General features: G+C 37.5%; 1 protein-coding gene across 1 annotated transcript in view; it reads right to left on the bottom strand.

Moving 5' to 3' along the window:
* Nucleotides 1–250: 250 nt before the first annotated feature.
* Nucleotides 251–15,279, bottom strand: part of GUCY1A2 (guanylate cyclase 1 soluble subunit alpha 2) — a 147,684-nt gene continuing 132,655 nt past the window's right edge. The window contains exons 7-8 of the mRNA XM_057399738.1: nucleotides 10,578–10,732; nucleotides 251–1,162 (exon numbers count right to left, since the gene is read on the bottom strand). Coding sequence (XP_057255721.1) covers nucleotides 955–1,162; nucleotides 10,578–10,732 — 363 coding nt within the window. The 3' untranslated portion in view covers nucleotides 251–954. The remainder of the gene's footprint in view (nucleotides 1,163–10,577; nucleotides 10,733–15,279) is intronic.

Genomic DNA, 15,279 nt, shown 5'->3' with positions numbered 1-15,279 from the left:
AAAATTCAGTTTGGCTGATAATTTAATGGGAAACAAGCTCCACTGAGCAGAACTCTGTCTGTCAACACATTGACCTTCTACACTTCGTTTGCATTGTCCTGGAATGTCTGGACATACAGCACTGTAGGGAAAATAAATACTGAACATTATTTTATATAAGCAAGACAATGCTCACCTAAAGCTTTTGCACAAAACTCAGGTAAAGAGACTTACCAAAGTGGTGTGGGTTTTTTTTGTAAAATATTATTTTTGTTGCCTAAAAAGTCAAAAAATGACTTTTCCCACTTGTATAACAATAAGGTTTGATAGGTAGAATGTATGAAATATACAGTAGCTTCTTCTGAAAGCTACCTAAGTTCACTCATCTTACAGTATGTGGAATGTAATAATCCAGAAAGAGAAATATGTATAAAAATAGGTAAAATTACTACAATATTTGTATTGAATTATAATTCCTCCTGACAGGAAGGTTACAACAGGTCTACAGTATATGTATGAAATGTTTGTTCATAAAGTTAAAAAACATCATTACCTTACTGAAGAACACATTAAATGTAGGAATGCATAATCAGAACTGACTCTCAATTCTGCTTAGCTGGTGCAAATCTACAGAGAACCATTATCCTTTCTGCACAAAACAAAACCAACCTCCAATTTGAGAGTTGGGATTTTTCTCTGTTTTGTTTGTTGTTTGCCATAGAGGGGCTAGACTGAAGTTTATGAAAGAAATTCCTCTGGAAGTGGAAGTATGTTGTTTAATTTGTTTTTCCCTATCTCCACTTTGTTACTGACAACAACCACCCACCTTTTTAAATGATTATTGCCTGACATTACATGGAGCTTTCACTGCTTGTTCAGAGCATGGCAGTGAAACAGAAAGAACCTCTAGCTCCCCTGTCATGACCCATTTCTGGGCTTGTGCTTTTTTGACAAGTCTTTGATCTGCAGCAGGCCTCATAGGCTAGTCTCCCGGAGAAACATGGTGCCAATGTTGTAAGAAACCTTTCTCATTCTGGCAGATGAGATGGAGGGTTTTGGCGGCTTCTGACCACTTCTGACCTCGAGGAAGTAACAGATCCCAGGAATTTCCTTTGGAAAGTTTTCTGGAAGCTCTTCACGGGAACGAGGGATGAAAACAAAATTTTCTTCCTTTTTCAAAAGCCTGGAAAAAAACAACCAGACAAAAGGACATAAAACCTGTAAACCACAGTAAAGAAACATCTCTCTGGAAGAGACTGATCCTATGCATTTCTAAGTTAAAAATTACTTGAAAGTATTATGTTACACCCAAAAAAGCCTCAGGATCCTTGGCTGATACATATTAACTTAGCATCATCAACTTCAAGGAGCTTTGTTGACTGAGATAAGCTAAGGATATGGCCCAGATAACCACACTCTCTGAAAATCAGTGTTAGGATTCAGAAAGTCGTATATCAGAAAGGGAATCAAATTCATAATATTTTTTTATCCATAATGTGTCATTTGGCTCAGTTAAAACACACCAGTCTTGCTAGATGTGCAGAAATCAACATTTCAGGGTGATGACTATCACCAGGTCTCCTGCTGGAAAGAAGGTATGAAGGTGACAGTCTCACAGGTGGTCACTTTGTGCCCTTCTTGGACTCAGTAGTATTGTATTTCATAAATTGGTTTCAAACACAGCAAATACAGCTTCAGTAAAACCCAGAATTAAATCTGACACTATTCATCAGAGGTACCCAGGGGTTTAATCTGGGACTCCCGGTTGGGGTCAAAAAGGGATACAGGTTCACAGGAGCCATGAAGCAATGAAGTGTCTGGCTAGATCTGGACTTGCAAAATAAAGAAAATGACTCTATACATTTTCTTTTTGTTTCCAGTAAATTGAATAGGCATACTCAATCCCTTGCAGCATTGAAAAGAGCAGTTTTTAGGTAATGGAAATTCTGATATACAAAAGTATTCTTCGTATTTTCCATTCCCAAGACATTTATTCGTTCTCTCAATCAATTTGAAGATCAAAAGCATCAGTGGGAAGATCTTCATTAGCTTCAGTGGATTTTGCAATACGTTGCTTATTTAATGTCTCAAAAGATTACTTCTGGAAAGTAAATGAATGAATGAATCCTGTTGCCAGCCAAATTTTCCAGGATTCTCAGTTCATCTAAAGGCACTTCTTTACTGAATGTTTTTCATGGGTTTTGGCTGAGACAGTCTGTGTGAGCTCATTGAAATATAAAGTCATTTTCTTCCCAGTCTTTAAATAATGTTAGTTACAAATCCAACAATGTTTCTGCCTTTGAACTTCTGTGGAGGTCTTTGTTTAGCATGCAGTTTGAATGTCATAATCTATTTATGATGAAAATATTGTAATCTTTTCTAAATTGCATGACAGTTTGTGCAGGCCTCTACAGAGAAGCTTCTCTTATTTCTTCTCTGCAATACTTACAGTAAATATTTTGAGTTTTAAAACTGCAGGCTTAATAAAGTGAAATAACTCTTTGATGCTTCCCAAATTAGTTTTCTGCAAGCAACAGTTGAACTTTTACAACTTTCTGCAGTAAATCTGCAAGCTTTTGCAGTAGTCATTCTTCTTCAAACTGACTCTTCGCTATGGAGCATCTGGCCTTGCTAAAAATCAGTGGTTTCCTTCTCAGAGCCTAACGTTACCTAATTGTAATGATAGTTACACAAGTCTGAAACTGTAAAATATAGATATATTCTTTGATTCAGTTCAGGGCTGGCACTGAGTTTAGTTGATATTTCACAGTATTTGCCTCATGGAACAAAAGTGCAAGGTATTAACTAAAGGTCTTATATTCACTTGTTTTGTGAATTTTAAGTTGGTTGCAATTAAATGCTCCAGGAGGGATGCGTGAGTAAGCAAATACTCCTTTGGAAATCCCTCCACTACTGTGACTTGTGGTAGAATCCACATTCCTATATTAGGTATATTGTTTGAATCAGCCTCATACCATAAGAAATTGTCCAGTCAAACTTTACTGGGATAACAAGCTACCAAGCAAGCATGACAGGAAACCTTCTTTACCAAATGCTAATGGAAGCTGCTTATGATCTATCCTACTAACTTTAGCTTATAGTTTTAACAAAAAACAATAATTTGCTATCTCTTGTAATATCACTATTAGAAAGACTTTAATCAGGACAAAAATGGCCTCTTGTTAACACTCTCCTAAAGAACAAATTCTTCAGATTCCTTAAATATATTGGTCCTGACATTTGGTTTCCTAGGTTGAGAAAGAGGTAATGGCTCAGATTTCTTATAGCTTTGTGTACGCTACAGAAATAAGTTATCTGCTAATCCTCAGTGCATAGCAGTGAGGACATTTTTTTGCAGGAACCTTCCTTCCTAAATTTAGATCAATTGTTAGGTTAAAAAAGAGAGTAGCAGTGGATGACCAAGGCCCAGATCAACAGCTCTTGCTAAGTTTCTTGTCCTTTTCAGGGGTGCAAAGAATCACAGATACCTCTGCCAAGGAGCTGAATGAATAATGCACATTCTCAGTGAAGGCAAGGCTGAGCCACGCAGTTTTATTATTACCCCTCTGGCTCAGGGGAAGAGCCAGTACAAAACCTTCTGGTCTGGAAGGTTTCCTGGGTGGTGGCACCCCGTTCTGGCGGTTTGCCTCACCCTGCAGACCATTATCAGCATACTTTGTTGTGATGAAGTCGGATTGCCTGTTTTGAAAGTCTGAGACAGTAATCTATCCTTTACCTTGAGGAAATTTTATGGTAGCTTAAACTCTACATAATGTCCCTAGATTGTCCTATAGTTGTAGAGCTTAAGCCGTAGTTACACAACCTCCACAGTTCAGCAATATGCATATAAAAACTATTTGGAAAATATTGCCATTTATATCAGCTGTATTTCCTGCATCAGTTCTGTGGATTTCCCTTACAGCACTATTGTAAAGGATATCCTTATAGTAGGTTATTCAAAGGCTCAAAATTCTGTGTACCACTCAAGTGGTTGGATATACAATTTACAATTCAGTGCTTACATTGTGAGGATCGGGATACCTAAGCATTCCTATAAGTTGTCTGGAACTACATCTGCCCTCAGCTTGTCTTCTTTGTTGAAGTTTCAGGAAAATAATTTCTTAAAGCTGATTTATTGTTAACACCTTTCCTCCTAATCCAAAACCTTCCAGAACTGTTTAAATTCTTGTTCTGTCCCTTCCCTGGTGGAAATACTGGAGCTTTTAGACAAAAAGAAATGGTATCTGAGAATTATCCCACTTCTTTTATCATTTTCAGTTTGTTCATTTAAAAAAAAAAAAAAAAAAAGCGTTAGTACAGAAACAGAAAATGTGGCTATTTTCTAGTGGAAAAAAGAAGCATTTCAAGGTCAAGAGGTCTGTGCATGAGTGAAAATTGGGATCATAGTGGGAATCTTGAAGAAGCTTTTAAAAGCTGTAGCTCATTTTTGCATGGGTGGGATAATAGGTAATTTTATTTCAAACTATTTTGGCAAGAAACAGTCACATCTACAACACTGAGTTCCTATATTCAGAAAATGAACTAACAAAGACTTGTTGTTGAAGAATAATTTATTGCAAGGACGTCTATGCTGAATGCATGCTTTCCACACTATTCTTGCTCTGTCCATGCCCATTGGAAAGCAGTAGACCACTTTCTCTCTCCATCTCTCAGAGATGTCAGAACTTTGTGGTTATCACTGGATGCTGTGAAGATTAACTAAAACTCACACACAGAAAGTATTCTCAGACTCAGTAGAAAGGATGGTTGCAAATATCTTACGAATTCTTTTGTGAAAGTGGGCTAACTTCCTCCATCTTTTCCCAAACAAGACGCAATCACAAATTGGATCTGTTGAAAGGGAGGAACAAGACAGTAAGAGGAGCAGCTTCTTAGCAGCCTGCAGTAGCAACTCCATCGGAAATACGAAAAAGTCAATATAGTTTGAGAACTGTATTTTCACTGCTGAAGGAATAAATGATTACCACATGTGCTTATTCAGTTCCAGCACCCGTGCTGAGGAAGCATTCACCAAGCTTCAGCATGCTCCAATAGCCGGAGTTACACCATGAGGGCTTCAGAGAACATGTTGCCTGAACAGTGCCTGGAAACCTTTGAAACCTCCACCCCACTGCTGTGACTAGAGCTTGCTGGACATGGCTACCACAGGTTGCCACATGCCCGCAAAATCTGCAAATCACACCAAATGCTATCAGATTTCTCCAGCCGCAGAAGCCCAGCACAGTGTGTAGTTTGGAGTGCTCAGGGGCCTGCCTTTTCTCTTGCCCTTAACATCAGGTTTGTTTTAAAGGCCACCTTCAGGCCATGCAGTCAGGCAAAATCTTTCCAGAATCCACAGATAGTAAGGAGGAAGCAACTGATCCCTGTGGTGATGCTTCCTGTCCTCAGTCAGGGTCCTCCTCTTGCTTGCCAACCTTGCCACTTGCTGTCACCTGACTGTAGGAGCAGTTCAGGAGCATCAGCTTCCCCAGAACGAAGTGAAGGTATCTCCATCTGCACAGGTTGCTCCCTTCTGTCTTCCTCAAGCCCTCCACAACATGTACCTTCTACCACAGTTCCTAAGTGCCATAAACATACATATATATGTATATAAAATATGTATTATATAATAAACTTCAAAACCATGTTCATATCTAATTAGATATGAAACATGACAATTACAGCATTTGCTGCTTCAATAAACAGTGTAACATAATTATTATATTCAAGTAAGATTTTAACAAGAGCTAAATACTTATTCAGCTTTGTGTTTGCATATATACATTTTAACCTCTGTATAATGAAGTTCCACATACCTTAAATAATAGTCACGTTATGATGGGATTTGGCAATTTGCTGAATCTGAGTTAAAAAAGCACCCACTCAGAATTGAACTTCAATGCAAACTTCTTTCAGGAAAATTGTTTTCTATAGACAATTTGAACAGTATTTCTGAAAGAAATACAATGCACTTCAATAAAGGAGCACATGCACTGCCTTCCTAATTACAGTGTGCACCAAGAAAAGCAAACTGGCCAGATCAATCTTCTATAACTATTACCTTTCACAGGGATAGCTATCAACAGAAAAAAGTTTCTTTCCACCCTAACTCTTAAAGAACTGTGAAAACTGTAGCTAACCATGTTCACATGCACCTATTAATTGGTAAAATTAGGAAAATTTAATGAATGGCTTCCCAGATGGGTTATACAAATTCTGTCTCCTGATGGACTGCTGAGCCCTTCCTCTGTGGCAACAAGCATTGGCCACTTCACCAGCTGGCCATCTAGTTTGATAGCATACAGCAGCTCATTTCTTTTCATATGAATTCAGGTTATAATTATTATGGCATTCATTAGAAAAATTGGTAGGCTGCTCATAAAATACACTGTATAAAGGTACAAATATGCTATTGTAATGCCAAAAATCAGTGCACTTCTTTCTAAATCTAGTAGCTTTGAATCTTTCCCTGTTTCAATACAAACCAGAAAAATCAGGAGACTGAAAAAACCCTGACTATGTCTCAATCTAATTAATATCAGATTGCACTTTATATTTTTTTAAAGTATGGAAGTTCATATATTGGTGTTTTTCTTCATACACATCAATTGTAATAAGATTATGAAAGGACTAGGTATGACATTTTTAATGCAATGCATTGTTTATCAAATGCAGCTCAGTACGGTGGATGTCAATCAGTGACTTTTAATACCTTTAATAAAACTTCTTCCATACAACATTCTGTGAGATAACAGTTTAAAAACTTATTCAAAATTCTGCAGGTTTTGATCAGTTTTAAAAGCTGAGGGGCAATTTTTGCAGATAAACCAGCAGTGACTTCACCCAGCTCAATAAGAAGGTACGCTTGGTTGCTTTCTCTACTATATCACATAAGGATGTAGGACATAGGCTGTTCATTGTTGCCTAAGCTCAGGACCCAGGTTTATTGCCCAGAATGTAATAATGGAAAATATCTGCACCCAACACTTGATGCCAGAAAGCACCTTCTCCACAAGGGAAATACATGCTGGAAAAGACCAGAGGCGGAAAGAAGAAGAAGAAGAGAATTCATTTTAAATACAGTTACTTGACAAACAGCAACAATTACGTTTACCTGCTTTTGATAACTGCTTAGAGATCCCAAGACATTACATAGTAATGCTATTAGGGAAACAGGATGAATGTAGGTACATTATATTAATATCTGATAAAAATCATTATTTAGGCTGAAACAAATAATTTTAAAATAGTTAATCTCTCTTCTGTGCTAAAGAAGAGTCTCATGAATCTCACTGTCCTTACTTCCTGAGTACGGAAAATAGTGCAATTTTATTAAATTCAGATTAATTAAATAAACCTTGAGCTGAATTTGCCAGTTTGCTAAAGGAACAGAGAATGTTTTATTCTTCTGTTATTCCTTCCCAGCCACGTGTTTAAACTGGGACCAGTCTGAGATCCTCCACTTCCTCTCCAGTTTCCACATTTCAGTGGAAGTTTTACCAGTGCTGTTCCAGTGCTTTCATTTTACGATGCTCAGTGATTCAAAGCAATTGGGGCTCTGTAATCCTTCAATCAAAAGACCTGTCTGAGTCAGGAGAACAAGATATTGTGAACCGAAGTTAGCTCTTATCCCCAACAGCTTCAAAGGCTACCTCTGTAAAAGGTGCTGTTTCACACCGCAGAGCTCTGCCCAGGCAGGTGTAACTAGAGCAAGGCTGCCCCAGGTTCACTGCTGCTGCTAGGCAACATCAAATCTTATATTTATAATTTTAGACTCTGATTCTTACATAGGCTGATTATGGGCTCACAAGGAAGTGTCTGAAACCAATGATAGGCATTCTGAAGCGCCATTATAATTTGAAAGCCGATGATGTTTTATAATGCATAATCTGTACTGTAAAATGAAAATATTGATAAGTATTAGATGTGTTCCCAGTAACTGCATGCTTTGTAAGCACAAAACCTTATATCACAGTTTGCATCGGGACCATGGTAGACACAAACACATACTGATAAATGCCAATAGGTAATTGAAAATTCTGTCATTTGCATACTGATTGTAGAATTGTCTACTTTGGAAAACACTGCTTCTTAGATAATAAAAATATTAACTGAGTACACAGCAGCTCAGTATGATCAAATAGAAACATTTGCTGAAATATAAGGTCAACTATAAACACATCTAAGTTTGCAATGAATCATTTTATTTATACATAGCAAATTATACACTCCTACAAATTATATTTAAGCACAGTTACATACAGATGCATGAGATCCTTGTTTATTTAGGTAGTGCATGATGTTCAAACCCTCTAGATCACCCTCAGAAACCCTGAGTAATACTGCACAACTATGACCACTATGTCAGCATGTCAGCAGTGTCATTTCCTGACTTCTTCCCTGTCTGTTCTTATGCTTACAACAATGCCAGGAGGTATGGTTTGAAATAGCCTTTATAAGTCTCCCTATGCACGTTTATTTTATTTTCTTATATAAATTTTGAAGCATGCAAAATAAACTTGTTCCTTGCCTTTTCATCGCTACTTTTAGCCATTCACAGAATCATAGAATGGTTTGGGTTGGAAGGGACCTTAAAGATCATCCGCTTCCAACCTCCCTGCTATGGGCAGGGACACCTTCCTTGAGACCAGGTTGCTCAAAGCCCCGTCCAACCTGGCCTTGAACACTGCCAGTGATGGGGCAGCCACAGCTCCTCTGGGCAACTGTGCCCTTATAGTGAAGGATTTCTTCTTTATATCTAATCTAAACTACTCTCTTTCAGTTTAAATCCATTCCCTCTTGTCCTGTCCCTACATGCTCTCATAAAAAGTCCCTCTCAGGATTTCCTGGAGGCCCCTTTAGGCACTGGAAGCTGCTCTAAGGTCCCCCCAGAGCCTTCTCTTTTCCAGACTGAACAAGCCCAACTCTCTCAGCCTGCCTCCAAAGGAGAGTGCTCCAGCCCTTGGATCACTTCCATGGCCTCTTTGGACTTACTCCAACAGGCCTACGTCCTTCTTAGGGCCTTCTTAGGCCCCTTAGGGGGCCTATACGGATGCTGGGGAGGGACTCTTCATTAGAGACTGTAGTGAAAGGATAAGGGGTAATGGGTTAAAACTGAAACAGAAGTTTAGATTGGATATAAGGAAGAAGTTCTTTACTGTGAGGGCGGTGAGGCACTGGAATGGGTTGCCCAGGGAGGTTGTGAATCCTCCATCCCTGGCAGTGTTCAAGGCCAGGTTGGACAGAGCCTTGGGTGATATGATTTAGTGTGAGGTGTCCCTGCCCATGGCAGGGTGGTTGGAACTTGATGATCTTAAGGTCCTTTCCAACCCTAACTATTCTATGATTCTTACGCTGGGGCCCCCATAGCTGGATGCAGGACTGCAGGAGGGGTCACAGGAGCAGAGTAGAGGGAGAGAATTCCCTCCCTCGACCTGCCCAATACTGTGCTGGCTCTGTGTTTCTCTCACACACTAACAGACAATTGTATGAATCTGTTTCTGCCCACTTCATGATTCAGTTTTTCTGCCTCTTGTTTAATTAGCTATACTTGCTTTTTCTGTAAATCTGATCTCAAGTGAATGGTCCTTTCAGAAGAATGTAATTTTATTCACTAATTTGAATTACTTTTAACTTCTGTCTCATTTATATTTCAGCATATCAGACCCTTCCATTCTTGGATGAAGAAATTCCATTTTAAACTTTAATTTACATAGGTATGGGGATAAAATAAATACCGAGATTCACAGTTCTGCATAAGAAAAAAAAAAAAAATAAGGAAAAGAGGTATTGTCTGAGCAATTGCATGCAGATTAATAAAGAAACAGTCCCGACACCTGAACAAAACCACACATCAGAAAATTACTTCAGATACAGAACACTGGAAAAAAGAGTAAGATTGAGATCTCCTGCCAAAAAAAGTGAGTAAATCAGTAACAATGCAAGCAGCAGAAATTCTAATAGTCAAGCTGTCAAATTTGAACAATAAGGAACACCTCATTTTTATTTAGGAGGTGTTCCTCATAACCAGATTTAATCAAGCCTTGTCTCTGTTTGCATGATTTCTTCAAAGTTCTAGGGCTGGTGCTTTGCCATTTTCCGTCTTTTTTCCTACATTAAAAACATGATTCTATCAAGTGTCTCTTTACAGTGCTACATCAGAAATTTTGTTTTCAAGAATGCATAAATACTCTGAAAGCTTGGCTTCACTGGTAAATTAGACTTTCTTCTGAGCAAATAGGAATACGCTTCCTTCCGTGAACTGCGCCTAGCAAGTGGAACTCAAATCAGTAGGCTAAAGCTGTAATAGTGCATAAAATTATGGTGCCTTAGGAGACATCTCCCGTTTCTTCTGTTACGTGTTATTTTAGGCAGGAATGGTTGGCCTTCCTGTTATGTTTTCTTGCCTTCACTGCCTGACACCTTTGAGCATTCTGATGCAAACCTGCAAACTAAAGACTGACAGCCCCATGCGACACCTCTTTCCAGTTGTCCTGGTGCCCTGATAACTTTCTATGTGATGAGGACAGGGCAAGTTACAAGATCTAACTCAAAGCAGCTTGAAATAAAAAGAATATGTAAAGGCTAAGAGGACTTACTGGTATGTGGTTGGGCTGACATTGATGCGGCGTGGGTGACTTCCTGACTCGAACTTGCTTGCAAGGGTGACATTGTTCCCAAAGAGACAGTAACGTGGCATTCTTACACCAACAACACCAGCCAGCACTGATCCTGAGTGAATGCCTATCCTCATCTGGAAAAACATGAGAAGCATGTCAGTCTGTTTCTCTTGTGCTGGTCAGGGTAATGTCATTAGCACTTTTTGACAAGCCAGTCACAGCAACCCTTTCAAAGAAATAATAAACCAAAGAAGAAAGAGTGAAAGGGAAGAAAACATGCTCTCCCATTCCTCTAGCTTAAATCATATGCAGTTAAAAGAAGAAAAAATGAGGGTTATCTTTTCACTAAAACTATTTCTTCTTCTGTGCATGTTTGCTGAAGACAAACAAAACAGGAATCATAAACAGAATAGGATAAGATCACCAAGAGTTACAGCAATATCAGCCATCAAATTACAGAAATAGATACATTATAGGGGGGCATTTTTGCCACCTCTTCCAACACAGGCTTTAAAGGCTCAAATTTTCTCAAAATGGCAGAAAGACTAGCAAAGTAGAGTTAACGAATATGGTACTTTTATGTTCTTCATACTTTTTTTTCTTCCAAATTACTCAAGGTTTAGTGTCTTTCTCACTTTGTCAGACTGAGATAATGCAATGGGGTAAAGATGGTGAAGATTAGGGCACTAATTAATAAAATAATTAAATTTCCCTCAAAATAAGGAGGAATAGCTCCCAGCAAATTAAAAAAAAAAACAACCAAACAAAAAAACAACAAAAAACAAATGTGACAATATAGCAATTATCTGCTGTAACTGTTTGAGATGTGGCAATTACATAGATGTGTAAAGCTTGGAGTCAGCAACCGATTTTCTTTCAGAGTGAATAAACAGAATTATTCTGCACACATTCTAGCAACCAATTGTGTTTGCAAAGAAAAAAATTTTTACGAATAGAAAGTTTTTTTCTCGTTAACTTTCTAACATTAAAAAAATGAAAGTAAAATATTTATACCTTCTGAGGATATTCTTACTCATAGCAACTGGACTGCTGCAAAATATGAAATAATGTAAAGAAAATAAATAGCAGCTACTAAAACAGAGGGTCTGAAGGGGTCTGAATGAGTGACTTAACTAATACTATATCAATATTGCCATTTGACATAATTCACAGTTATTGCACTGTGCTTATGTCTTTCAACCCCCATTTTTTAATAACACAATACATACTTACTCTAATACAATTTATTTATTTATTTATTTATGTTAAGGCAAATGCCAGCATTTGATAACCTTGGTGTCCATAAAGTCCTATAAACATGTGGGACTGCACATCATGCCAGTGAATATATTTCTTCCCCTGTGTTCAAGGTTTTTACCATGCAGCTAAGCACCCTTTTCATTTTGTTCCTCTATGTCACAATGGGTATAGAATTATATCTGCTATATGCTAAGCCCATGCCTGACCTAAGAACATGTTCTGTGTTCAGTGCGGTACTACTTACAACATTCTCACAGGCAACATAAAATCTTTACAAAAATGCTGTTAATTACAGACTAGGATTGTCTTCTTTTTTTTTTAATTTGTGAATAAATAAAACTTGAATTTAATTGAACTTTCAAACCTTTACTACAATTTGGAAGGCAGCTACTGAAATCCTTCAAATACTCTATCCTATCAGACTGAGAAGCACTCACAAACTTGCTTTGGCTGTGAACATCTGTGCAAACTCATCACACCTACATTATTTTGGTCATGTTTTGGGGCATGAAGATTTCCTGCTTTTGCTACAATGTACATTTAAACTCCATTGCTCATTGCCAGTGAAAAAGGTGATCCTGCAGTCAAGAAGTGATCAAGCAGCCCTTCTGGGTATTAGTGAGGTCTGTACCTGCCTTCAGCAAAAGATTACAAACAGAAGGTCTTGCTCACAGAAAAGCAAGTATGCTGTCAGCTTTTGATAAATAATAAAGAACTCATTTACAATGCCTTGGTTTTAAGAGACTGTAGAACGATCAGTTATTTTGCACACAATTTTAAGAACAGAGTTAATGCTACTTATCTGTTCCACTAATACTGCACATTTATTTAGGAATCATTAAAGAATCACTTGTGACCTCTTCTAAGGTACATTCAACCACATGTGAAGGCCAGACTGAAACTATAAGAAAAAGCACTAGCTATGTTTTGCTGTTGAAAAGTGGAAATGACACTATATATTAGAGTGGAAGGAAAATCTGCTATCAAAAACTATACTATGAAAATAAAATCTATTTTTGCCATATATGTGGTGAAAAGTAAAGTAGTTGCTTGTTTTTCTGCTTTCACTCCTGAAGTGATTCTTTGTAAGTGTCTACATAGTTTTTTATCACTCATTGTTTCAGTGACAGAGGACTTCCCAAGGATTTCCAAATCCATGTGTTTTTCCATATTCTCTGTAGCAAAAGTTTGGGATCTCTTGAAGAACTGCACTCACACAGTAAATACTTTCAAGACCTTTTCTCATGATTTTCTTAAAAAGACACTGGGGAAATGGCCTTTGTGGTTAAGACTTTTCAGGATGTGCCAAAGAAACCAAGGCATTACACTGTCAGACTGGCTAAAAAAAAATGCAATCTGATTTACCACCCTAACAGAAAGTATTTTCCTTTGCAAGTTTAGGTGAATGAAGCTAAAGCCATGCCAGCTGCCATGGAAAAACCGAGGCTAGGAGCAAAAATAAATGGATATTCAAAATTTCATTCAGGAGTACATAGAATCATAGAATTAACTAGGTTGGAAAAGACCTTTAAGACCATCAAGTCCAACCATCTACATACATTAGGTCTTTTGTGACCTCAGTAGGAACGAGACAACTTTTCTATTTACTATAGTGTGTACCTAAAAAGATTTTAAAAAAAACCCTTGGTTTGGCTGAGTACAGAACATTTTGTGTTCTGTAGTTTTTTTGACTATTTTAAAAAATATTCTCCTACAATAAAAAATGCAGATGTTCTCACAAACACAGGTTGAACTACGTACCACATACAGCTGCCAATGAGAGTGTGAAAACTGAAGTTTCCACTGGGTGCAAGAAAACTAATGTGGTTTTCTCATTAAACCATAGCGATAAATGCCTTATACATGACAAAATTACACCACGAATGGCTTGCAATAAAGCCTCACTTCTACTTCATTATATGGTTAGCTAAAAGAAAAAAGCCTGCAACAGTGGTGTTATTGCCATGAAATATTCTATAGTATGTTTTCTTATATTGAGAGTAACCATTATATTGGTTGTGTATTACTTTGTAGGGAAATATGCTTTTCATAAAAATGTCTTTTTAAGATTTTACTTCATCTGCAGATAAATTAGTCTGCCTTTTCCTCACTGAGTTGAAAAGTGTTGTGATAACAGTTTAAGGCCTTTTTTTATGAAGTGAGAAAACGTGTGATCAAATTATTAACAAGACACTTACTGGGATACATCAATATCTCACATTTACTTTGCAGTAAAAGAAAATCTGCCTAGACAACTTAGAACAATAATAACAGTTATACATGTACACTTACAGTTCCCAAGCTCTGTTGTATATGCAGGCCTTATCAATGCTTTCACAGAAAATTTTATTAGTTTAGATAATTAATCAGTAAAGATTACTAATAACATATGAAATGCAAATTACGTGGAACACTAGTGTGCGTTCTTTGTCCATAATAACTATATTATGTCCATAACAACTATAAATATGTGTAACACATTATGCATGTATTAACTATCTTAAATTGAGCAGTTTAATAAAATTTATGCTCTTAATCTGTAACAATGGCTCCTTCATCTGCCCTTAGTTATTTGGCAAAATATAAAAGGGCAGCATACAACTGAGATGTAAAGTTCAGAGACATTATGCATGCAGATGGAAAGACAGCTCTTTGGAAACTATCACAAAGACAAGACTGCCATGACAAAAAAAACAACCAACCAACCAACCAAGGCTAAAACAAAAAAAAAACCCAGAAAATACGAGACCCCCATATTTACAGAACAGTGAAGAGACGGACAAAGGCAAATGACATTTCTAGAGCAGAATATCAGAAGTCACAATGGGAAATGAAACATAAAGCCACATGAATGAAAGGCTTTTTAGATAAAGAGGAAGAACTTGAATTGGCTGCAATAGAAAGATTTAGAGTGGAAAATGACAGGGAGAATAGAGATTAATTAATTTTGTCTTTGCAGCAGCTGCAGTAATAGTAAGGTGAAGAAAAGCTGATGTGAGTGTCAGAAGCACAAAAGAAAAACAGCCTGCACTGATGAATGGAGGCTAAGAGGAAAGACATAGCTATGTGGAAAGGAAAAGAAGCTTCTAAAAATTTTAAAGAAAATGTAGCAGTATTTGGATATTACCTGTAGAATAAGGCACAGGGAGCAGAAATGGCTAAAACCCAGGTGACAGGAAGGATAGCGGTTTTGTATAATAGTAATAGATAAAGAAGGTTCATAGGGAAAGATAAGGAGCACTGGAGCTATGGTCATCCTCTGATGGGGAAACATGCCAGAAATGGCATCAGTGAGAGCTATAGTCCAGACTGGGCTAAGACAGAAAAGTCAGAGTGCTCTGTTCTGTTTTTCTGATGTACTGAATCTTAGAAGAATTGTATGTAACCCCTTTACACCTCCTTATTGCCAAAGCATGATTTT

This window comes from Pezoporus wallicus, unplaced genomic scaffold (assembly GCF_028554395.1).
Source record: "Pezoporus wallicus isolate ANWC-B61680 ecotype Strahan unplaced genomic scaffold, APGP_CSIRO_Pwel_v1 scaffold_6446, whole genome shotgun sequence".
In the NCBI taxonomy this organism is placed as follows: Eukaryota; Metazoa; Chordata; class Aves; order Psittaciformes; family Psittacidae; genus Pezoporus; species Pezoporus wallicus.
This window is presented reverse-complemented; position numbering and strand designations above follow the sequence as displayed.